Raw genomic sequence first — 25916 nt, forward strand, 5'->3', positions numbered from 1 at the left:
CAGTACTGGCATTTCAGATTTACATCACCACACCTTGATTTTTATATGGATCCTAGGTATCTGAACTCAGGGCTTCTGTGACAAGCACTTTACCAACTGAACCAACTCTCCACCCCCTCCCTGGCTTTTCATCAATGGTTCAATGAAGCCTGGGACATTTTAGCTGTGTCTGACATAAGGGAGCTTTCCGGACAGTACAGTGGATGCTAAGTCAAGCTAGGCTTCCTTGGCTGACAGTCCCCCACATTTGCCTGTTTTGTTAAAACTTAAGCTTGCCTCTTCATTGAGTGCTGCACAGGTTTGATGGCCTGAGCCCTGGATGGAAGCAGATGGAGTCAGTGGGACTCTAAGTGCGAATGACAATGTGCCCACCAGCAGTGCCCTAGTCGATTGCAAATGCAAGAGATGCAGAGTCCACAAAAGGCATGCGTAGTCTTTCTAGTGTTGATGACTTCATTGGGTCATTTGAGTGATGTCTATTGAACATTTGCACCAAATCATTAGCGTGAGACAAACCCGATAATGAGAAAGAACGAGGTGCAAAATGGCAGCTAAAGTTCAGGCCCATCAATTAACTGTGCCAGCAACTGAGGAACATTTAAGGATTGGTTCTAAAAACAGAAATTTTAGATTTAACCCCGACTTTGTATTTCAGAAAGCAAATATGACCTGTCTAAAAACTAACAGGTTGCATATTGGCCTATTAAAATCTGACTTGAGTCCTGGCCTTTGTCATTCTGTATTTCTGTAGACTGTGTCACGATGAGTTAGCCTAGCAGATTTAGGTCTGCCTGGAGAGGCCCTCTTTGGTCCCTTTCCTGCTCTTAGACTCCTGATGAGTGTCTGAAAGCAATCAAGTATTTGTAGTCTTACACTCGGTGTGTGTCGCTCATCTCTTCATGCAATCTGTGTAACACCTTGCTTTCTGGGCGTGGTCAGAGCCTTGTAACTCAGTTGCGGAGTTCTACAAATGACATAAAATCTCTCTCTCTTTCACCAAACTTCGGAACGACTCTAGATTCACAGGATTCATCGTGATTCCGGGGATAACTCTCAAACAGGTAAGGCTCTGACTTCTTCTCAGCTGAGGGGATTCCTTGACGACCCAGTTTTTCATTGCTGCTTGGGAGGGGTTCAAGATGACATTTGTCATCCTCGAATGGGGGTTGCTGAAATCTAAGTGCTGGCATTGGAGAGTTGGGGAGCCTGAGGAGCAGCAGGAATCCTTTACAAACCTCCGGTCTCTTAGTCTGAGGCAGCCATCCCTCCTAGGCTCCTCCCCTTGGTTTTCTTTTATTGGCTAGAGACCATGTAGAGCAGAAGAACTGAGCCTAGAGTGCTCTGGGGAGAAGGCAGTAGTAGTTAATACCTGTGTTTACAAATGGACTAAGTACTGGGCTCCGATTTTGGCTCCCTACTCATATCTTAGACCTGGACCAGCACTCAGATCTTTGGCTTCCTTATCTACAAAGTGAATGGCTTAGTGGACATCTACTTGGTGGAAGGCCTAGAATTATTTGCCACTGGAGAGGGGAAAAGTTAATATAGTAAAGCCTTGTGACTCTTCTCATATAAGGATGGCTGCCAACCATTCTCTTCTGCATGGGCGCCTGGTTAGGCCCCGGATTGGCTATGCGGTCCTTCTCCTTGATTCCAGAATGATTACAGTTAGCCTACACAGAAAGAGTTCATTCGCTCTTTCTGGCCCTCAGAATTTCATTTGCAAAGTGAATTAACGCCTTTCTCGTTGTTGTGATGACTAAAGAGGATGCACTTAGCTGTTGGTCATCATTCTTCTCCTTTGGAATGTTTTCTAAGCCAGGACAGCCTTGAATGGCATAGTGACGGTTCATGTATGGGCACCCTTTCTCAAATACTTCAGCTAATTTGTATCACATTTGAAAGGTACTACAAAAAAAAAGGCAATAAGCATCCCCCTGTCCCCTACAGTGCCCAGCATGGCCTTTCACATAACAGACACTCAGCCAATGGTCACAGTTCCTCCATCAGTTAAAGGCCTCCCTCCTGGAAAGCATAGGGAAAGCACTGCTTCTCGGTCCTTTGTCCCCAGACTTCCTTCCTGGTCTTTCCAGCTTCAGTTCCTCACTGGTATAATGGGAATAGGACTCTGCAGCTTTCAGGAGGGATGCAATTGTCAAATGATATCATTGTTAGATCTAAAGTACAGAGCCCAATGTCTGATGCACAGTAGGTTCTCAGTAAGTAACTACTTTTATGGGAGGCAGAGTCCCTTTGTCACCGAGTTCTTTTCTATGATTGAAAATTTTAATTCATCCTACAGACCTGGGCAGTGGCAATGCACACCTTTAATCCCAGCACTCCGGAGACAGAAGCAGGTGGATCTCTGTGTGTTTGAGGCCAGCCTGGTTTACTGAGCAAGTACCAGGACAGCCAGGGCTACACAGAGGAAAAAAGAATGACCAATGAATTCTCTAATTTAAATGACCCTCTCTGAAGAACAACTTCTTCAGACATAACCAGTTCTATTGCTATAGAGTCTTACATTTCTAAGAGACAAGGTCAGTAAGAATAATATCGAATTTGAATCATTTTTGTGTGTTGTACAAATGAACCAATGTAATTGCCAGCAGGCACACACTGTAGGTTTATTGTGTGGCAGGCTGGGTTCTAAAGGCCACCCAAGGATTATTCCAGGTACTGACCACAATGAGGAACTGAATGAGCCTCTGAATGAGGAACTGTAATTATCCCCTTTGCAGACGCTGAGAAACAGAGAAATTAAGTAACGTCTCCAAGGCTACATAGTTACTCTTCGGCAAATTAAGCCAGAACCTGGACAATTTGGCTCTAAAGTTGCTTTCTTCAGCGTTAGACTGCCTCATCCTTTTCAATGCCCCTGACAATTCTTAAGGAAGCAAGCTTTCTTGTATCATGGTTATCCTGCTTAAATCTGCTGGTTTAATGACCTCTCCTGCTAGTGCTTGGGTTGCCTACGCTTCAGAATGGTGCTAGCTTACCGTTACATTTCTCGTCTCATTCAGACATTTCTCGTCTCATTCGGGAGTTACTTGCAGGAAGCCAATGTGCCCACAGCACTGAGGCCAGCGCTATCACCTAGGCATTTCAACAGCCTGGTACTCACTGATCACGTCATTTTGACATTAGCTTCCCAGAACAGTTCGGCGTTGAGTTTCCCTTCCTATGGTCTGCAGGACACGGTCCCTTGATGAAGTCCACTCTTAGAGAAGCTAGATGAACACCTAGATGTTCGATTTTTCAGAAACGTCCCAAACTTGTCCAAACTAGCTTCTCAATTCAAATATCTGTGGATTTCACTAGGAGTTTATTTCTCCAGATATTCCACTAAGAACTTCCCTACCCAGGTGAGCGTAGCCCTTTAGTCAAGATGAACCCCCAAAACATTTCCTTTAAGTTTTATTTTCAGGATAACCTTTTGGTTATGGCTTCCCCCAATGTAACGTAGTCCCAGAAGAAAAAGACATTTTTTTTTACTAGAATGACTGATCCTTTTGTGTTGATTTGAAGAGAAAATAGTTTTTTGATTCTTGACTTTACTTTCTAGAGCTTAAAACGCACGTACACTCATTTTCTTTGGCGAACAGGGGAAAGGTGTAAGTTCACACTCTAATGCACTGAATGCTAACCCCCTCTATCTCTACCTGAACTCCCCAGAGCCTCATTCATTCAGACACAAGAGCAGGAGGAAAGAGTCCATTGATGTGAAATCAATATCTTCCCGAGGCAGTGATGGTAAGAAGTTTCTCAGATTTCCTTGACCTTTTGATTGTGTAGAAAATGACAGGGGCATGTGCAAACATTTCAACGGCGTAGAAACTCCAAGGAGACAAGATTTTGACTGGAGTAGACTTTTCTTCCGATAAACTGAGAACATTTTAGGGTTTAAGTAAATAAATTCCCTTGGCCTTCTATAGTCTTTTTCTTCTCCCCAAAGGGACCATGGGCTGATTCTTTCACAGCCCAAAGTGTGTCAGACCACAAACTACACACAGCAGTGCAGTTTCAGTTGCTAGGTAAGATCATCCTTTGGTGCTGGTGGCAAGAGCTAGGCAGTGTCCTGGTTTCTTAGTCTCAACACACACCCGTTAATGAAAGGCCGGAAACTTAATTAATTAATTAATGAAAGTCAGGATTCCATGAAACACTCTGTGAGTTTAACAAATCAAACCCAAATAACAGACTGGATCTGTGGGGGTGGAAAGGTCAGAATCAACATGGAAAGCCATTCCCAGAAGTCTGGAGACTAGGAGACACAGAAGTGCCAGGGTCTGCAGGCTCTCATGTGGACCTGAGGGGAAGAGGATGCCTGGGAAGCTGCAGAGGAGGTCAAGGCCAGGCCAGGAGCAGGGGCTGGGGTAGGGGCAGAGGCAAGGGCTGAGGCAGGAACTAGGACAGGGATTGAGGTAGGGGCAGGGGCTGAAGCAGGAGCTGGAGCAAGAGCTGGGGCAGGGGCTGAGACAGAGGCAAGAGCTGGCTGAGACAGGGGCTGAGGCAGAGGCATGAACTAGGGCAGGGTCTGAGGTAGGGGTAGGAATTGGGGCAGGAGCTGTAACAGGACTAAGGGCTGAGACAAGAGCTGGGCCTGGGGCAGAGCTGGGGCAGGGACTGGGACTGGGGCTAGAGCTGGGGCTGGGACAGGGGCAGGGGCAGGGGCAAGAGCAGGGTCAGGGCCAGGGTCAGGGGCTGAAGCAGGGGCAGGGGCTGGGGCAGTGGTGGGAAAAGGCCAGGAGCTAGGACAGGAGTTTGGACAGGGGCTGGGGCAGGAGCTGGAGCAGGGGCTGAGACAGAGGCTGGAGCAGGGGCTGGGACAGAAGCTGGGGCAGAAGCTGGGACAGAGGCTGGGGCAGGAGCTGGGGCAGAGGCTGGGACAGAGGCTGGAGCAGGGGCTGGGACAGAGGCTGGGACAGAGGCTGGGAAAGAGGCTGGGGCAGAGGCTGGAACAGAGGCTGGAACAGGAGCTGGGGCAGGGGCTGGGACAGAGGCTGGAGCAGGGGCTGGGAAAGAGGCTGGGGCAGGGGCTGGGACAGAGGCTGGGGCAGGAGCTGGGGCAGAGGCTAGGACAGAGGCTGGGGCAGGAGCTGGGGCAGAGGCTGGGGCAAGAGCTGGGGCAGGAGCTGGGGCAGGAGCTGGGACAGAGGCTGTGTCTGGGGCAGGGTCCGTGGTTGTAGTAGGAGCAGGGACTTCTGGGGCTACAGTTTCTGTGTTGAAGAGAAGCGTTGCCAGGGGCCATGCACACAGGAGTGCTTGTGTGAGGATAAAGACCAGAGGGTCTGAGTGCAAAGGCACCCTGTGAGAAACTGGGATGCGGAAGACGGACAGAGAACACGTGGGAGTGGTATCCCAGGAGCCGAGAAGGAAAGAGAATGAGTAGAAGGGAGCTGCAGGATTGGCCCTTCGTGTGTGTGTGTGTGTGTGTGTGTGTGTGTGTGTGTGTGTGTGTGTGTGTGTATGTAACCAGGATCTCACCCACATTAGGCAAGTTCTGTGCCACTGAACCACATTAGGTTGTTTTTTTTGTTTTTTGTTGTTGTTGTTTTCAATTTGGCCACTGGAAAAGCAGTTCTAAGGGCCTGAGAAGGAATAGTTAGTGCCTGTGATGGAGGTGGGGAGTATGGTTTAAAAGATACACAGAAAAGTCAAGGGAAGGAAGGGAAGACATCCCAGCTCTTCGGGTCACAATGGACTGAGGCCAGAGAAGTGACTGAACTAGAAAAGATGAAGACCCTAGGGCCAAGACAGAGAATCTGAAGAGCAGGACAGACTGGCACGTGGCGTGCAAGTGACAGAATCTGCAGTGCAGGACAGACTGGTGCATGGCATGCAAGTGACAGAATCTGCAGTGCAGGACAGACTGGCACGTGGCGTGCAAGTGACAGAATCTGCAGTGCAGGACAGACTGGCGCGTGACGTGCAAGTGACAGAATCTGCAGTGCAGGACAGACTGGCGCATGACGTGCAAGTGACAGAATCTGCAGTGCAGGACAGACTGGCGCGTGACGTGCAAGTGACAGAATCTGCAGTGCAGGACAGACTGGCGCGTGACGTGCAAGTGACAGAATCTGCAGTGCAGGACAGACTGGCACGTGACGTGCAAGTGACAGAATCTGCAGTGCAGGACAGACTGGCGCATGACATGCAAGTGACAGAATCTGCAGTGCAGGACAGACTGGCGCATGACGTGCAAGTGACAGAATCTGCAGTGCAGGACAGAATCATGAGATAGGCTGAGAGCTTATTGGAGGGGACAATGGCTGAGGGCATCTGAACCAGGCTGGATCCTAGAGCAGCTATGTGGTCCCAAATACAGCAGAGGCCGGCAATGACTGAATCCCGGGTTCCGGAGCCCTACTGAGGGTGACTCTGTCAGGTTCTCGCATCTCTGGAACAGGTCTGACCTCTAGGGTGCCCTGCAGGGAAGGTTAAAGGAGTGATGAAGATGGGCCTTTAAAGGAAGGCTTCTCCCCTCTGAATCTTAAAGCACATATAGGAACCACCTACTTGAAAAAAGAAGTTGTTTTAAAATGAGTTTGTCCCAGTTAGAGTCAGAACCATTAGCATCATGAACCTAATGACTGAGGAAGAAACACGACTGGCCAGGTCATACTGAGCTTCCTGGCACGGGGGCAGATACACACTCAGGTGTCCATGGCTTTGGAAGGAAAGTGCCTGACTCTCTGAAAGAGGCCTTAGTGACTCGTGGGAATGGGAGTTCTATGACATCATTGGGTTATGGAGATGGGGCGTCTGTGTATAGCAGAGTTCTCAGTATTGCCCTGGGGAGTGTGACGTGCCAAGCCCTCTGCCACCAGCCTTCCAGGCGGAACACCTTCTGCACTCGTGGGGCTGAGTGGTCAGCCCTGTAGGGACAAGGGATAGTCAAACTCACTGAATCGTGGGGGAGGAAGTCCAAGAGGAACAAGACTTCATCCAGAAGTGACCTCTCAGCTGTATTTAGCCTAAACTACACCACTAACTCCATATAAAACTGCCCTGCCTTCTCTCCAGCTCCAAGCCTACAGAATCGCCGCTACCCCTCCATGGCGAGGATTCACTCCATGACCATAGAGGCCCCCATCACAAAGGTAAGTGACAGCTGCCTCCTCCACTGCTCAGTCAGTGCTCAGACCTGGGCTGTGCTCTAGAGCTATAGTCTCCTGAGAGTAGAACCGATGATCTAGTGGGAAAGCCAGGTATTAACCAAACACACAATAATTGTGCTTACACAATGTAATCTGTGCTGTAAGGGCTCTGTGAGGGACGTCAGAGTTGGTCTAGGCTGAGGGAAGTCGTATGTGAAGCAAAACTTAGGCCTGCGAGTCCCATTGGTCAGAGGGAGACTCTTGGGGCAGGAAGAGCAAGGACCGGCATGGAGATGGTCCATCACTGAAGGTGCACAGAGAAGTTCTGCCAGAAGTGAGCAGAAGCCACAGAGGCTGGGGTGTGGCCAGCAGAGGTGAGACAATTATGGCAGGGCTATGGTGACTCTGTTCGTTCTGGTCACTTGGACCAAAAATAGATGGTTTGTCTTTTATGTGTAGTAAAAACCTTAGAAGGGGTTTCAATGGACGTAGCATGGTCAGGTCCACATGTCCCTGTGAAGAGTTCAGCCACCACACTAAGAATGGGTAAGGGATAGCAAAAGTACAAGAGAAGAGGCCATTTGGGCCTTCTCTGGGATTCCAGGAAGGAGATGGTAGTGGCAGTTTAGCTAGCATCGAGGGAGTAGAGTTGGGGAGAAAGAAACAGATCAGAAAATGTCTAGGAGGGCTGAGGAATAGGGGAGACGTGTCAGACAGAGCAGGCCTTGGGTAGGAGAGCACTTGCCTTCAGGCCAGGAGAATAGTTGTCTCTCACAGTGTTACCGTTTGCTTGGTTTGTGGGAAGGGGCTAAGGCTGGGCTCTGATTTTAGGCACAGGAGATATTGTAGTAGGTGAGTCTGGAAGGCTTTTGAGGCTATCCCAGTCTGGGTGGGACCTAGAAGGTAAATGTGAAAATCTTCTTATGGATTGTGTGCCCTGAGTCATGGAGGTGAAAGATCGTTTCTGGACCGGTCAGACAGTGGGAGAGCCAGACCTGTGCCTTGGGAACTCCAACCCATGGAAAATTGTCAGCAAGGGATCCTGGGGAGCAGGGTCCTGAGTTGGGATGCCATGTGCCAGTATAGGCTGCAGAGCGCACTTCACAGAGAGGGGCGGAGTGGGTCTGCTCTCTGAGCTAGGCGTATGGTCACTGACTTCTGAACACGTCTGACTTATGAGAATTAGTATGTTAATATCCTCACATTTATTCTTTCTCTTTTTGCTTTCTTAGGTTATAAATATAATCAATGCAGCTCAAGAAAACAGCCCGGTTACAGTAGCAGAAGCCTTGGATAGAGTTCTAGAAATTTTACGGACCACAGAACTGTACTCCCCTCAGCTGGGAACCAAAGATGAAGACCCTCACACCAGTGATCTTGTCGGAGGCCTGATGACTGTAAGTGCTGAGGAAAACCCAGAAATGCAGAGTGTTGGTCAAATACCCTAGAGTATCCACAGGGCACTGTGGTTTCAGGGAGCAGAAGCACCTCATGTAGAGGTGAGGCAGCTTGTTAATTTCTTTACAGTCATGTCCAAGATGTTTGTCTGTCCACCAGATGACTAACCACAGCCGTGGAAAGAAACTTGAGAAAACCTATTAGAGCAGTAAACAGGCAGGTTGACTGAAGGCTAAACATACCAGAGCTATCTGGCTCCTGCTTCTTGTTCTTCTCTGTCTGAATTAGAGGACTGTGCTTGAAGGTTAGACCTGCATTTCCTTGGGCATCGGACTGTATCTATACACTTATCCCTCTCAAACCCGTGGGTTCTGTATCTTGTGAATTCAGCCAACCCAACTGGAGAGGGGGAAGAACACAAACAGGAGTGAGAGATCCAAGAGGTAGACATGGCACACACACACGCACACGCACACACACACACACACACACACACACACACACACACACACTTGTTGTCCCAGCAACCCAAGAAGCCAAGGCAGGATTGCAGATTTGAAGCCAGCCTGAAATACACAGTAAGACTGTGGAAGGGAGGGAGGGAAGAAGGCAGAGAGAGAGAAAGAAAGAAAATGGAGGAGGAAGGAGGGGTACTTTTATAGGAACACGTATATACGTTTGCACTGTTGGATAGTATAAACAAGATTTTACACAGAACATTGTACATTTATTATATACAGTTATGGGTCTATTTTATAGAAGATACGCTCCCCTGGGTTTACTAAGACAGGCATGGTTCTGTAGATCAGGCCCTGTGGGGACTACAAGGAATGACTGTTTAATGAAAGAGCTTGTACCTTTCTAGTGTTTCCAGTGACAGAATCCTATCTTTCAAGATGCTACAGCCAAGTTCCATTTTATTTTTGTGTTGGTTTTTCAAGAGAGGGTCTCTCTGTGTAGCATCCCTGGCTGTCTTGGAAATCGCTCTGTAGACCAGGCTGGCCTTGAACTCACAGAGATCTGGAATTAAAGGCATGCCAGCCCTGCCTGGCTCAAATTCCATTTCTAATCCTACAAAAACAGAATAGTGCTTTCTGAGCTCAAAGCAGGGAGGCAGGAGGACCGTGCCTGCCAGTAATCTGAGACATACTAGCTGTGGACCCACTGGCTAAGGTCTACCTCGCCCCATTGTTGTGCTCTTTCTGACTTTTAACATCACCTTTCCATCACTGAAGGAGAAAAACCACCGTGCTGCTTTCCCAGAAGCCGAGGGGAGGACTCTCTAGGAAAGAAACATGACCCTGAGTTATCCTGGGCTCTGCCGATTCCTTTTTCTAGCCAGCCTCGAAAAACTGGGTTGCTGGCTGCCCAGCCCATCCTCACCCATCCTTTGAGCAGTCTTCTGTTCTTTCTGGTCCCCAGGCTGGTACTGGCTGACCCGTTCCAATGCAGCATTAGTTTCAGTCATGATAAGGGACAGTCCCTTTGGGGCTACAACCAAAGGACTCTGCGTCCGAGAACAAGCTGCCCCCATCCTGCTACTTTGTGTCATTTTGTGCTTTCTATCCAGATGATGCTGAAAGGAGCCAGTGTGAGACTCCACCTCATTTGCATGAGACTTAGGGAAGTGGAGAAAAACAAGAGATGCACATTTGCTGCAGAGGCGGAACAATTGTGGCTGCGGTGTTTTTATCTGCTCATCTGTTGCTGAATATTAAGATTTCTGCACCACGATCCAAAGTGGGACTTCAAGGGAATCCTGCATTAATTAATGCTACTTTAAACTTTAGCACTTATTTTCTAGGGATAGCAAGCAATTCCAAAGAACTTTTGCAGGGAGATCTAAATAACGAGGGCTTCAGGCACAGAAGCAGAGGCAGAGAAAGATTCAAGAGCATCCAGGGACTGGTTCAACCTTAAGTGCCAGCAAATGTCAGGGCATGGAAATCCTGTTCCTTGTTCCTCTCATAGTTATGTTGTGGTCATGACCAGGACAAAAGCAGCTTAAAAGGAAGTATTTCTGCCTTTAGCTTCACAAGTGTCAGTCCACCATGGTGTGCAGGAAGCAGAGTGAGCCGTGAAGGGGGCCAGGGTAAGACAGAGTTTTTGGGGACCTAGTGACTTGCCTCCTCCTCCCTACAGCCAGCCCCACTTTGCACAATTCTGCCATCTCACAACAGTTTCTATTGTTCTCATTCAAATTTCGAACCTGTCAGTGGACTGAACCACCTCTCAGGTCAGAGCCCTCGGCTCTACTTAGCTCCAGGAAGCCTTCAAAGCCACATATACAGCTTTGTTTTACTAATAGCCCATAGCTCTCGATCCCCTCAAGTTGATGGTCAAGATCACCGATCCCACTCTTCAAAACCTCAGCTCCAGAAACACGTCTCTCAAGGACTAGCACAATGCCCATGCACTGCAGCAGAAAATGTAGTTAGAAAAAAAGGCCCAGTGTTTAAAAAGACTTTCCAAGGCTTCCCCTCAAACATGGCTCTTGGTCTTTTCACGATGTATACCCGAGGACATAAAATGTCTCGGTGCAGATTAAGGGACTTTAGACATGTCAAAATCACACATATCCAAAACAAGATCACTTCTGCAACTCTGTTTGTGAGGCTTCACAATGCCAGGAGAGAACGTGGCCATGAGAACTGAGCCAGCTCACAGCTCAGATGTGAGTACTGCTGGCACTCATGACTGACTGCCTGTCCCTACCCCCTCACCCCCGGTACTAGTACTACGGAAGATAGAGTATCCCGTTCCTTAGCCACTGCTGCAATTTCATTTTGAGCTCTGCCTTGACCTAGACTTCAGCCTGGGCTAGTCAGGATTCAGCCTCCGGCTAAGGAACAAGTTTAATAGAATGGCGATGGGCATGAAGGGTGCATCTAACAGCATCTCTCTTCCAGGATGGCTTGAGAAGACTGTCGGGGAATGAGTATGTGTTCACAAAGAGTAAGTGTTCCTGTGTCACTGCCTACTGATAACCTGGCTTCAGCCTGTGCCACCCCCAGGGTTGTGACGATTCCATCACCTTGGTGTTGCTCCCAATGGCTCTCACGAGTTTATTCCTCTCTATGGTCTACGTTTAAAGCAAGGCCTCCTGGTTAAAATGATTTCTCAGAGCATTGTTAGATAACAGAGGCCATTCATTCTCCATGTATTGAAATGGGCCTTACAGTTATTTTTCTGTTTATGGCTTTGATATTTCATAATGTGAGAAGAGCCCTGGTGTTAATATCTCCCTATCAATGGAAGTTGGGGATTTTGTTCCTAGTGGCAACCCTAAAGTTGATGAGATGCCAAGGACCCTGGAGAGCCCACACTTAACTTGCCCCCTCCACCCCTGTGTCTGCTCAGATGTGCACCAGAGTCACAGTCACCTTGCCATGCCCATCACCATCAACGATGTCCCCCCTAGCATCGCCCAGTTACTTGATAATGAGGAAAGCTGGGACTTCAATATCTTTGAATTGGAAGCCGTTACACATAAAAGGTACGTGGCATCTCTGGTGGAAGGCCGGGAGGGAGGGAGGGAGGGACAGCCATGTTCAAGGTCTTCGTATCTAGAAACTTAGATGGAATTACGTGTCCTGAACATGCTCTTATATGGAGAGGCTGTATCTTTGTTAAGGGACAGAACATGTATTTCCTCACAACTACTTCCTTTGTGCCATGAGCTGGGAGTTCAAAGTTTTCTCAACCCTCTCTCTACCCTATAAAAATGGATTGGAAGTCAGGTTCAGTTATACACACGAGCAGTTTGAGAGACTGAGGCAAGAGGCTCATTTGAGCTCGGGGATTCAAAACTAGCCTCGGCAACAAAAATTTACAATCATATTCTCTCTCTCCTCTCTCTCCCTCCCCTCCCACCCACCCACACATCCTGACATACTGGGGATTTGATAGCACGGTAGATTCTCTTTGAGCCCGTCCTGACAGCAGGGAGAGGAGCTTCTTTTGTCTTAGGAGAAGACATTTCTTCCTGGGATGTTGGTCTGTGGAATATGACTATAGAGTAACATAATTCTAAGCGAGGTTGCTGAAGCCATTCAAACCATTCCTTTAGTCCCCAGGCTCTTTTTAAGGGCATAAAGCCTATGCAGGGTCCTGTGGAAGTAGAGCTGAAAAGGGCCCATGGAGGTTTTGTGACTTACAGATAATCTTAAAAAAATACCTGTATTGACTCGCATGAGTGCAAGGAAGGGGGTGGCAAGGCAATGCCAATGTTTGTGTGCCCCAAGCATGCCGAGCGATCACACACAAATTCCTTTGTTCACTAATGTCATGAAAGGAAGATCTTTCTGGGCCACTGAACTCAATGAACCGGTGTTTGCTTCCTGTTTTCAGGCCATTGGTGTACCTGGGCTTAAAGGTCTTCTCTCGGTTTGGAGTATGTGAATTTTTAAACTGTACTGAAACCACTCTTCGGGCCTGGCTGCAAGTGATTGAAGCCAACTACCACTCCTCCAACGCCTACCACAATTCCACCCACGCCGCCGATGTCCTCCACGCCACAGCTTTCTTCCTCGGAAAGGAAAGAGTGAAGGTAGACTCCAGACACCACAGTCTAGCTGTCTGCTGGGGTGGACACCTAAGAACTCAATCTTAGTAAATACATTAGACAAACAGCAATATTATATCCAATATGACAAGAAGGTTTGGAGCTTTTTGGAGGGTAGGGTTTTGAAACTGTTTTAGATTTAGACCTTTTTCCTAGCCCTCTACTCTAAAATGCTTAAATACTAACTGTGCTACTGACTTTCTGTGACTGATTCATGAACCCATACTTAACTATTTACCGGCTCTGGGAAATGGGTTTGTAAGACAAGTTTAAAGGATTTATGATTAAGAGAAGTTGACCATTATGTTACATTCCTAATGGGAACCACACAGCTTTGCCCTGACTGGTGTGCATTCTGGGAGGTATGGGTGTATCTATCTGTGACTTTTGCCTAATTGTGAGTCTCACATCACTTAGTCTTATTTAGGGTTCAATGCTGTTGTGACCCTACCCATGTCAAGTGAAGAGCTGGGAGGACACATCACCCTCCCTTTTCAACTCCATCACTGGCACAGTGATGCTCTGATTGCTTTGCTGTGGTGCAAATTAGAGCTTAAAATTTAGAACTGGAGCCAGACAGTGGTGGCGCACGCCTTTAATCCCAGCACTAGGGAGGCAGAGGCAGGCGGATCTCTGTGAGCTCCAGGCCAGTCTGGTCTACAAGAGCTATTTCCAGGACAGGAACCAAAAGCTACAGAGAAACCCTGTCTCGAAAAATTTAAAAAAAAAAATTTAGACCTGGGAGTGTCGCTCAGAGATACAGCAGAATCCCCGGATTTGATTCCTAGCTGCTGACTCCCACAAAGATGTTCTTAGAAGATATTTTGTTGAGACTGCACGAACATCAATCCATGGAGAGTGCCGCTGGGTTATTCTCTTGGAACAGGGCTAGTAAGGGATTACAACCCTGGTACTTAAAAGACAGTGGAAAAGGCAGAAGGAACAGATATGGGTAGAGGCTCCTTCTCAGATTTGCCAAAAACACATCCTGGCAATTTCACAATACTTCAAAGAATGTATTCCAAGAATAATGTGTTTGAAGATTGAAAGAAAGTGTTATGCCCGAAATCCAGATCCCTAGAACATCACCACGAGACCGTATCTGGTGCACAAACAAAGAGTCTTTATTGTGAGTTAACTCGGGTCCCTCCATCCATCTGAAGCAGTAGCAGCAATGTGAGAGCAGCAACAGGAACAGCACAGGGGAGACCCTCCCCAGTGGCAAAAAGAGGTGGGTTATACAGGGGAAGAGGTTTGGGGAATCCCAAGCCTCTGGGCTTGTGATTGGTTACCTCCGAGTGGGGTGAGGGGAATTCCAGATTTCCGGTCATGGGATTGGCTGCCCCCTATGATGTAAGGAGATTTCCAGGCCTGAGGGGGAATTCCAAGTCTCTAGGGGCTGAGTGATTGGTTCATTTTCCCTGCTCAGAGATTGGCTAGGTTTGTGTCAGGGGCAGAGATGGCTCTGATTCTGGGGCTAAACTCTTTCTTTGGTTCTTTTTACCTTTTTGACTCTAATTTTGGGGCCAGGGAAAATATCTTTAATATGCTCTGAATCTAAGGTTTAGTACGTTCATTTGGTCTTAGTTTCAGGGTCCAGGGCCTTTTCTCTGGTTCTAGGTTTGGGGACAAAATATCTCTTTTCCTGGCTCTGATCCCATTTTTAGGGTATGTTTTTCCCCCCGATTCTGAACCCAGAACCAGGCTGCTTGGTGGTTGTGCTAGGGCCATGGACTCACTGAATCTGTGGGGGCCTGGGCCTCTCATCCTGTGCTCTGGCAGTAACTTTAGAGGACCCAATCATGGGTCCTCACTGAGGGCCCTTGATGGAATGTAACTGAGACCATAGTACCATCAGCTGCACTGTCCTAATTTATTCCCTGATGAAAACAAATTAGTAAGAATACAGGGTCCAAAAATAAATAGGAAGGGCCCTCGTAATGTGGATACTAAAGCAGTAAACCACAGAGAATCATTAAATAATCCTTTCCTAACTCTGGTTACTGATTTCTTCCCACCTTGCATTGCTAAAGATGATGTCCAGTCCCCTAGGCCTGCTAACCCATGGCTCTGGAGAATGTTTAATGTGTGGGTGGTTGTAGGCTCCTTTTTTAAAAAATGGGTCAGGCATCCATATAGACCCTGGTATCCAAAAATAAACCCCTTAACAAACTGTAGACAGGGCATGTCCAGGGATATGGCAACCTGATGAGGGAGCCAGTCGGTCCCAGGAACGCTCTAGCCTGCCTCCTGGTGGTTGAGAAAAGGGCGACATTATCATTTGACTACTTCCTGCTGAATTGGGGCATTGAAGTTCTTGGGGCGTCTTGATCTTTAACTTCAAGACTTAACTTTTACATCCTCAGACCTTTATAACACTCTCTTGGACTCCTCTTGAAAGTTGAACTCTTATTGCGACTAGGCTCAATTTCCCTGCCACATAGTGCTAGGTCTCACTTTTTCTCCATGACCCCTTCATAAAACATTTTCCATTACCCCAAATTACTTCCTTATACTTCTCACATGCCATAAAACACTTTCTTTCCCTGCCTTAGCTGCCGGTCATCTGCAGCCACGCTGGCATCCTTTTTTCCTTTCTACTGTTCTATAACACTTTCTCAGGCCCTCAAAACTTCCTGATGTGATGCTGTCTCAAAAATCTCTTAGCTTTTACATCCTTGAACAACACTTTATCTTCTCACTTTAGCTGCCAGTACACCATGGTGCTCTTTGTGATGTCCATCTTTGGGACAATCCTTGACCCAGTGCCCTATCTCCCAGGAATAGGCACATTGGTCCCTTTGAAACTTCAGTCTGTTGCTCTTTGGGGATGCCTTACTCTGTTCCTGGGCCAGGCAGCGGAGTTATTTCTCCCTGGATCCATAGCTAACACTGCCAGCAACATCCAAACCATGTTGCAAGTCTGTCTTTCATCTGCAGCCACTCTAGTTCTCTGATCCTCCTCTCTTTTCACTACCCTAACCTTCACCTTCCTTTTCTCCTCCATCTTCAGGAGTCTCCCTACTTTTATACTGGCTAGGCCACCTATCTTTTGGCAGCTTTTGCTAATATCTAGTGCTGCTCGATTAACAAAAGCTAGGGTTACTTCTGACCTGTGTTCAGTTGCCTCAGGGTCCATAGGGGAATATGACCTAAAGGGTTCCCTTAATCTCTCAGGATAGGCTGATGGTGACTCAATAACCTCCTGCCAAATGCTAAAGGTTTTAGCCATGTCAGTCGGGTACTTAGCAGCCACCCAAAAACCCCTCATTAGAACCTGGTGGTAAACTTTGCCTTCTGGCAAACACAAGTCCACAGCGGCAAGGGGCCAATACTGGTTTCTCTGATCATCACACAAGCCCATCATGCAAAGGGGGAGGGGCTATGGAGTCTGGTTCTTTCACAGGTGCAAGGGGGATTACGGATGGGCTCAGCCCCCGGCAGGTATTTGGGGGCATCAGGAGTCAGAAGACTTGGGATCTTTGGGGGTGTTTGTGGCATCCTCCAAGGCAGATGTTTTTGGCGATACCCCAGGTTGGTGGTAAGTTGTGGCTTTAGCCAAGATGGGGTCTGCAAGATCAGTGGGGAGCCTGTCCAGGATTAAAAGTGCCCACCTTGGGCCAGTTAGTCTGGTAGGATGGCCACTCCAGTTCACAGAGGCTCCGGTCAAGGAAGAGGCTCAGGAGGTGGGAGGGTGACTAGGGATAAGGCCTGTTATTTCAGGGTGTTCCAACCACAGGAACATGACAAACACAGGTGATGCACACACAATCACAGATAACACAGGTGGCTGTGTACAAATTGGAAGTGAGATACCAGATTAATGCCCTGCAGTTGTGACCTTCTCAGTCTCTTTAGAGGAACTAGGGGAATCCAGTCCCCCTCGGGAAAGTCTTTTGTTCCACTAGCAAGATCCCGGGGCACTCTCTGGTCTCCTAGCCAGTGTTCTTCTAACATGCCTGCCTAGATCTTAACATTAAACATGACCAGGGATGCCCACACACTTACAGGCAGGACAAGCAAATGGCCGTATGTTTATCAGACAAAGTCACAGAAGGACAACAGACCAACACCAGATAGTGTACCAGTATAGCACACAAAAACAAAACAAAAAACAAAAAAAAAGTGATCCGGCTTACAGTAGGCAAACCCCGTTACCCAATCAAAGGTCTGGTTTGAGGTAGGCAAGCCCTGTCTAGCTGGAACAACCTGCTTCAAAGGAAACTCTCCTCACGTACACATGGACCTCAGATCTTATAAGGCTGGCAAATGGTGTGTACTGGTCCTTCCTCCCGTACATACACTTAGATTTACAGAGTTAACGTTCCTTCTTCCCATACATACACTTAGATTTAAGCCTTCTATCTTAGGCCATTTAGATCTTATATCTTACACCCATTTAGATCTTACAGGGTTTTGCCTGGGCAATTTAAAAAGGTATCTGTTTAGTTGGTGCCTTTAAGACTCAGCGGAGGGTAGTCATGGCGGGCTTGGGGATTCTGGACGAACCCTCAAATGTTATACCTAAAGTCTGGACCCTCAAAACATCACCAGGAGAGACCATATCTGATGCAAAAGCAGGGTCTTTATTGTGAGTTAACTCGGGTCCCTCTGTCTGTTCAAGGTGGCAGCAATAGGGTTAGCACAGGAGAGGACACCCCACACACACAAGGCAAAAAGAGGCTTGGGGAATTCCAAGCCTTCTGGACCTGTGATTGGTTACCCCCGAGTTGGGTGAGAGGAATTCCAGACTTCCAGTCTTGGGATTGGCTGCCCCTATGATGTAAGAGAATTTCCAGGCCTGAGGGAAATTCTAAACTGCTGGTAGGAGAATTCTAAGCCTCTAGGGGCTCAATGATTGGTTCATTTTTCCTGCTCAGGGATTGGCTGGTTTTGTGTTGGGGCAGAGATGGCTTCCATTCTGGGGACAAAGTGTTTCTTTCTTTGGTTCTTTTTACCTTTTTGACTCTAATTTTGAGACCAGAGTGAATATATTTGGTGTGCTGTGAATCTGGGGGCTTAGTGCATTCTTTTGGTCCTGGTTCCAGGGTCCAGGGACTTTTCTCTGGCTCTAGGTTAAGGGACAAAGTGCCTCTTCCACTGGCTCTGGTCCCATTTTCAGATTGTGTTTCTTTCCCTGGTTCTGAATGCAGAGTCAGGTTGCTTGGGAGTTGTGCTAGGGCCATGGACTTACTGAATCTATGGGGGCCTGGGCCTCTCAAAAGGGAAAAAAGAAGGGAGGGAGGAAAGAAAGAAGGGAGAGGAAGGAAGGGGAAGGGAGGGAGGGAGGGAGGGAGGGGAGGAAGAGGAAGAGGATTAGGAGGAGGAAAAAGAGGAGGAAGAGGAGGAGGGGAGGGAAGGGAGGAGTGAGTGATCACAGTATCAGCCAGTGTGTGTAATAAACACCTCTGAAGCCACACCCCTCTGAATCCCTGCTGTGGCTTCTAACACTTGTGAGATGAGATGGGACACAGCTGAGGTTCCACCACCAGCTGAGCAGAGCACCTGGTGATTATTAGCACCAAGTCTGGCCTGATCCTGCCATAGCTTGGAGTTGATGTGAAGGTGACCCTCCCTTAAGAGACCTTTTGGAAAACCAGGACAAGTGCCAGAGTCCCAGGTCTCAAATTCTCTAACAGCCCTAGAACAAAGGTTCGAACTCATTGCGACCTACTTACAATTCAGAAGGTGTCTTCTGGCTCCATCAGCTCCTGCCAAGAGTTCAGAAAGTGCAGCTCAGTATGAACCTGGAGACTTGGGCTGTTCAAGTTCAGCCCAAGTTCACTGTTCAAGTTCAGGCTTGGCTAAGTTCAGCCCAAGTGCACTGGCCAGTCCACCAAGATGCGCTTACAGTGGGAGTCACTTCTGGGGGATCTTCTGTTAGACCTGACCCTGATGACAGGAATCAGGAAAATTATATTCTTACCTCTTTTCTGATTCATTAGTCCCTCCAATTTCTTAGGGGGTGATACAACTCAAATATAATCTATGAGTTCCGGGAATTGATGCTTCCTGCATGCTAAGTGCATGCTTTACCACTCAGTTCCACCTCCCAATGCCAAAGTTAAATTTAATTTTTTAAAAACTTATTCTCTGAAAATTTCAAACAATATACTTTGATCATATTTTCCCTCTCCTCCAACTCCTCCAAGGTCTTCCCCCACCTCCCTATCCACTCAACTTTATGTTCTTTCTTAAAACACCACCATAAACATGGAGTCCAATTTGTGTTGGCCACCCGCTTCTGAGCATGGGGCCTGCCCTAGTACATGGCCGATCTACTCATTGCCAATGCATTGGAGAAAACCGAGTTTTCCTTCCCAGCAGCCATCAGTTGTGTCCGCTTCCCCACCTCCATGCTGGGACTGTGTTAGGCTCCAGTCTGTGCAGGTCTTGCGCAAGCTGTTATAGTCTCTGAGTACCCGCTTGCATTTACCCGTGTCTACCCGTGTCTGGGAAACATTGTATCCTCACGTTATCCACCACCTCTGGCTCTGAAGACCTGTCTGTCTCCTCTTCAGCACAGAGCCCGGAGCCTTGAGGGGAGGCGTGTGATACAGACATTTCCTTTATGGCTGAGTGCTCCAAAGGCTCCCATTCTCTGTACATCGTCCAGTTATGAGTCTCTATTAATTCCCATCTACTGCAAGAAGCAGCTTCTCTCATGGAGGTTGAGTGTGATCTGTGGGCATAGCAATATATTATTTGGAGTCATTTTGTTACTGCAGTCCTTTAGCAGAAAAATAGGCTTGCCTTCGGGGCCTTGGTCTCAGGTTCTTGTTTCGTTAGCAGTGCCAGGTCCGCATTCCATCTCATGGACTGGACCTGAAGTCCAATAAAAAAGTGTGTGGTTGTGTCCCCATCACGTGCCGCTGTTGTACCAGTGGGCATATCTTGCCAGAAGGATCATTGTTGTAGTTCACAGCATTTCTAGTTGGGAGAGATGAATGAATACTTTTCTCCTAACTCCTAAATGAAACACGCATATCTACAAGCATAAAAGCTAGCTTCCACACACGAGAAGAAATATGCACTGCTTGTCTTTCTGGGTTATGCGTGTCCTTGTTTGTGAGGATCGTTTCTAGTTTCATCTGTTTCCCTGCAGATTTCACTTTTCTTTTTTGTTCTTTTTTTTTTATTGATAAAAGGAGAATAAAGAAAAGAAAGAAAAAAAAACAAATTTCCACCTCCTCCCAGCCTCCCATTTCCCTCCCCCTCCTCCCATTCTTCTCCCCCTCCTCCCACCCCTCTCCCCTTCCCCCCACTTTTCTCCCCCTCCCTCTCCAGTCCAAAGAGCAGTCAGGGTTCCCTGCCCTGTGGTAAGTCCTAGGTCCTCCCCCCTCCGTCCATATCTAGGAAGGTGAACATCCAAACTGGCTAGGCTCCCACCAAGCCAGCACATTGCGTTGGATCAAAACCGCGTGCCATTGTCCTTGGCGTCTCATCAGCCCTTATTGTTCGTCATGTTCAGAGAGTCACTTTTCTTAACAGCTAAATAATATTCTATTATGTAAATGTACCACATTTTTATAATTCATTGGCCAGCTGGTGGGCACTTAGGTTGTTTCTAATTTCTGGCTATTATGAATAGCACAGTGATGAACATTGGATGAGTGCACATCTTTGTAGTTAGAAGAATCTTTGGGGTATGTGCCCAAGAGTGATATGGTTGGATCTTTTGATAGCTCTATTTTCAGCTTTGTGAGGAACCTCCACACTGATTTCCATATTGAATGTACAAGTTTGCACTTCTACCAGCAATAAATAAGTGTTCCCCTTTCCCCACATCCTCACCAGCATAACTGTCATGTTTTGATCCTGGCCATTCTGATACTGTGATAACATGTAATGTCAAAGTAGTTTTAATTTGCATTTCCCTAACAGCTAAGGATATTGAACGTGTAAGTTGTTTCTGAGCCATTCGTGATTCCTGTTTTGATAATTTTGTTTAGCTCTGTCCTGCTTGGTTTTTGTCAACTTTGACACATGCTATAGGAATTCCTACAGCCAGTAGCCTTTAAGTTACGCGCCCAGTTGGGCGTGGAAGATCTTCTCATCCTTTGGTGTCTTCAGGTTCCTTCTTCAATGTCTTAGAGTTTTCATTAGACAAGTCTTTTACGTGCTTGGTTAGTGTTGTCTCACAACATTTTGTTTTTCCTTTTTTGTAAAGGCATTGTTTCCTATGCTTCTTTCTCAGCGAGTTTGTCATTTGCATGCAGGAAGGCTACTGATTTTTATATGTTTTGTATCCAGCTACTGTGACCATTTTTATCATCTGGAGAAGTTGCTTGGCAGTTCTTAGGGTCTTTATGTATTACAACCATATCAGCTGCAAATAAAGATACTCCAGAATCTGCCTTATCTTTTGATTCCTCTGATCTCCTGCAACTGCCTTCTGCTCTAGCTAAGACTCCAAGCACTATATTGAACAGATAGAAAGCGAACATTCATGTCTTGCTCATGATTTTTGTGGAAATGCTTTGAGTTTCTATCCATTTATAACAAAGTTAGCTGTGGGCTTGTCATACATTGCCTTTATTTACTGAGATATGTCCCTCATATCCTGAATCTCTCCAGGACTTTTATTATGAAAAGGTGTTGGAGTCTGCCCAAGGCCTTTTCTGAATCTAATGAGATGCGCATGTGGTCTCTGTCCTTTAGTCTATTTTTGTAGTGAATTATGCTTATGCACTTACATATGTTGAGCTATCCCTGCATCTCCGGGATGCAGCTAACTTGATTGTGGTTGATAATCTTTTTAGTGAGCTCTTGGATGTGGTTTGCAATTATTTTATTGAGTTTTTTTTTGCATCTATGTTCATAAAAGATATTGGTCTATAATGTTCTTTTTCATTGAGTCTTTGCGTGGTTTAGGTATCCAGGGTAATAGGGGCTTTATAAAAGGAACTGAGGAACGTTCCTTCAGTTTCTATTTTGTAGAATAATTTGAGGAGGGGTGGTGGTCGTGCCATGTCAGTCCCCAGAAGCCCATGGGTGATGCTCAGTGTTCTTCCCCATATCCCAGGGAAGCCTTGACCAGCTGGATGAGGTGGCTGCTCTCATTGCTGCGACGGTTCACGACGTGGACCACCCTGGAAGAACCAACTCCTTCCTGTGCAACGCAGGCAGCGAGCTCGCTGTGCTTTACAATGACACTGCGGTCCTGGAGAGTCACCACACGGCCCTGGCCTTCCAGCTCACCGTCAAGGACACCAAGTGCAACATTTTCAAGAATATTGACAGGTGTGTTGTTGTTGGACGTCTGTGCTTAGGTTTGGGAAGCTAAAGGTGAAGCTACGTTTTCTCTGAATACTCGGCTTCCTCGAAGATGGAAACGGAAGTCATAGTTATCCACTGCATAGGATCAGAAAATACCTTTACCCATTGAACTTAATTATACTTTTCAGACTGCTTTTCATGTTTTAAAATCTGGATTTTTTTGGTTTTCCTTAAGTCCATGAAAATAAGTGGGGTTTTTTTTTGTTTGCTTTGTACTACCTGAATATGGACAAGGTATTGACAAGTCTGCTATGTATTTTCACCTCCCATGAGGGCAGCCCATCTTTTCTGTGGCTCAAAAACAATGTATCATCCTGCATTTTCCAGCTGAGTTTGGGCCACTAAGACTCCTTCCTCATGACAAGGTCCCAGTGAAGATGCTAGGGCCCAAGTGGGCAAGATTCCCTCTCACTGTGTGGTCTCCTCTGTAGAGCGCAACTCAAGTGTAATGGGGTGGAACTCTGGCCTGCCAGCGATGCTGTGGCTACATCCTACACACATCGGCTGCTGGGCATAGTCCTGAGCAAAGGCTGGGTGGTCACTTGGGCCTCATGATGTTGTCTACATGACCTTATCTGGTTAGGCTCTAGAAAAAAACTAGAAAATTATAGAGAATGGTTATTCTAATTTGGACTTAAATTTGGTCCCTATCAAGGACCTGTAGAGAAAGATTTCTTTTCAGAGGCTGGTTTGCTTAGATCCTCAATCTGCCTCTTCAGGTTAGTACGTGATAAGAATTCTCTGAAAATCTTGTGCCATTGCTCCAACCACTGCAACACCTATCAATTGCAAGTTTGAGAATTGCATAAAAGGAAGCTTCCTCGATACCATCAGAAGAAAGAGGGGCAGTTCTCTGCAGTGGGGATCGGTCTGCACGGAATGCAGGCTGCACCTCATCAGGCTGCCACTTTGGCCTGTCCCGTCCTTCCACTTCCTTGTCTTCGTGTTTTCAGAGGAAGGGGCTGGAAGCACCTTTGGAACAACTGTCCACCACATGACATGTACTTTTTCTTAACGTTCAAGTGAAGAAGAGTCAGTGGTCACTGGAGAACACAGAATAGCATCAACAACAATTTGGGCTTATCAAGCTGAACAGACAGGCCCTGGGATCAGTAGTCACTTGACTCTGCCCCAGCTATGTCCCAGGTTGTAGGGAGGCCCAGCTGAAAGGCAGTTCTGACTTAAGGCATGACGTGAACAAGGAAGTTTTGTCTTTTTATTTAGGAACCATTACCGAACGCTACGCCAGGCTATTATCGACATGGTTTTGGCTACGGAGATGACGAAACACTTTGAACATGTGAACAAATTTGTGAACAGCATCAACAAGCCACTGGCAGCTGAGGTAAGCATTCCTACGGAATAAGACACAGCAGTGTGTTTCCACGAGCGCCTGCTCCAGCAGCCAAGCATTTTCTCCTTGAATGTGAGGTTAGCATCAGCCTGGGGTTAGAAGCAGACGGCAAGCCCAGCCACTTGTTTTCCTTGGGGATGAGAACAGATTGACAGCTGTCTGCTGCAACTGCATGCTCCTTGAAAGGCCTGCGCTGTCACAAAGGGATGGAAGGAGTTGGGCCCAGAGTGTGTAACAGGAGGAGCCCACAGATGAGCTGAGCCGAGCATGAACGGTGGTGTGACGGGAGACCCCTGTTCTCTCTGTTCTTGGACCTCTCAGGATTGCAAAGTTAGAGAATGTTTTACAGAACTATAATCTTACCGGTATCTGAGGATCATGGTGAAACAGGTTTATTAGCTCTTTTCTGTTGCTCCGATAAAATATCCTGACAAAAAGCACGTTAGGGAAGAAAAAGTTTATTTGGCTTCTTGGACAGTCTCTCACTGAGGGACGTTAAGACAGGAACCTGCAGGCAAAGATGCTTGCTCGTTCATGCAGTGTTTGACCAGGGAACTCACTCCCAGCCAAGGAAGTGTGGTAGACACCACAGAAGGAAGCTTACTAACTCATTGAGCAGTTCAACCCTAGCCAATTGTCTTACAGGTCAGAACCCTTGCTGGGGGATGGTGCCACCCACAGTAGGATGGTCTTCCCACAACCATTACCCATCAAGACAGGCCCCCAGAGATGAGCTGTCGGCCAATGGGAACTGGGTGAGCCATTACCCATCAAGACAGGCCCCCAGAGATGAGCTGTCAGCCAATGGGAACTGGGTGAGCCATTACCCATCAAGACAGGCCCCCAGAGATGAGCTGTGAGCCAATGGGAACTGGGTGAGCCATTACCCATCAAGACAGGCCCCCAGAGATGAGCTGTCAGCCAATGGGAACTGGGTGAGCCATTACCCATCAAGACAGGCCCCCAGAGATGAGCTGTCAGCCAATGGGAACTGGGTGAGCCATTACCCATCAAGACAGGCCCCCAGAGATGAGCTGTTGGCCAATGGGAACTGGGTGAGCCATTACCCATCAAGACAGGCCCCCAGAGATGAGCTGTCAGCCAATGGGAACTGGGTGAGCCATTACCAATCAAGATAGTCTCCCAGAGATGAGCTATCAGCCAATAGGAACTGGGCAATCCTCTAGTTGAGATTTGCTTCTTGACAGTTAAAGCCAACTAGTACAGAAGTGTTTCCTCTTTCTGCTTCCCCTGCCCTCTTTCAAAAAAATAAAATGAAAACCAAGAGAGACAAACTGACAAGAAAAATCTGTAGGGAGGTGGGGAGGATCTAGAGAAGGGAAAGATAATCAAAATAAAGTATATAATTTTTTTTCTTAAATAAAAATTTTAAGAAGAGAGAAATTTACCATGAACCTGCTTTGTGGGCCGGACAAATGTGGGCTTTATAAACACAGACGTAATGTTCATGCCTTGCTAAGATAAAGTCAACTATCCTCAGAAGCCATAAAAACTGTCCATAGCTCTGCTAAAGCAGTTTCTAGTCTTGTGAAAAAGACCCTGGAAAAGGCAGAATAAACATTTTAAAGATTACTTGATGATTAATGAGGACACTGTCTGTAGAACCCATCACCTAGGGAGAGGACCAGTGTCCACCTCACCTGTGTCGAGCCCCATCTCTCACGGACTCCACCACACAATGCCAGGGCTTTTCTTCCAACCAAGGATGGAGGGGAACAAGCATTGCGATGTGTTGAGCAGACCACTCTACAGGATGACGGAATTTAGACTCAGGAAGGTCCTCTCTCCATGCCTCCAGCTCCATTTGAGATCTCCTCCCCGCCACATCATCTGTGGTAAAGGAGTCGTCTCAAGGTGCTGGGAGAACAGCTCCCAGAACAGCGTCCCCATCAGGGATCCAATAAATAGGACCAGCCTCGAAACAGAATCCCATTACACGTCTTGCTGTCTTTCAGCTTGGCAGAGCTCCGGAGAGCTGATTACCTGTTTCGTACAAACCGATGGGGCCTTTGGAACCAAATATTTTTCCCGGCTCTGTGCAACTAGCATGCGAATGCATACATCTTCACCTACCTGCTTGCATGCCCCAGGGCTGCTGGCACTGCCCCACCAGGTACACACTACCTGGTGTACAATCATGTTTTCAGAGGCCGCTGAACACACATCCACATCGTGTTTTGGCCCAGTGTCTATGTTTCAC

General features: G+C 47.3%; 1 protein-coding gene across 7 annotated transcripts in view; it reads left to right on the forward strand.

Annotated features, from left to right (window-relative positions):
* Pde8b (phosphodiesterase 8B) overlaps nucleotides 1-25916 on the forward strand; it is a 223323-nt gene that overhangs the window by 191614 nt on the left and 5793 nt on the right. For all 7 annotated transcript variants that reach the window (XM_075976288.1, XM_075976286.1, XM_075976282.1 and 4 more), the window contains 9 exons: nucleotides 1019-1061; nucleotides 3676-3753; nucleotides 7027-7103; nucleotides 8333-8497; nucleotides 11408-11453; nucleotides 11859-11994; nucleotides 12849-13047; nucleotides 22088-22305; nucleotides 23566-23686. In XM_075976288.1, the coding sequence (XP_075832403.1) occupies nucleotides 1019-1061; nucleotides 3676-3753; nucleotides 7027-7103; nucleotides 8333-8497; nucleotides 11408-11453; nucleotides 11859-11994; nucleotides 12849-13047; nucleotides 22088-22305; nucleotides 23566-23686 (1083 nt within the window). The remainder of the gene's footprint in view (nucleotides 1-1018; nucleotides 1062-3675; nucleotides 3754-7026; nucleotides 7104-8332; nucleotides 8498-11407; nucleotides 11454-11858; nucleotides 11995-12848; nucleotides 13048-22087; nucleotides 22306-23565; nucleotides 23687-25916) is intronic.

The sequence above is a fragment of the Microtus pennsylvanicus genome, chromosome 6 (assembly GCF_037038515.1).
Source record: "Microtus pennsylvanicus isolate mMicPen1 chromosome 6, mMicPen1.hap1, whole genome shotgun sequence".
Classification (NCBI taxonomy): Eukaryota; Metazoa; Chordata; class Mammalia; order Rodentia; family Cricetidae; genus Microtus; species Microtus pennsylvanicus.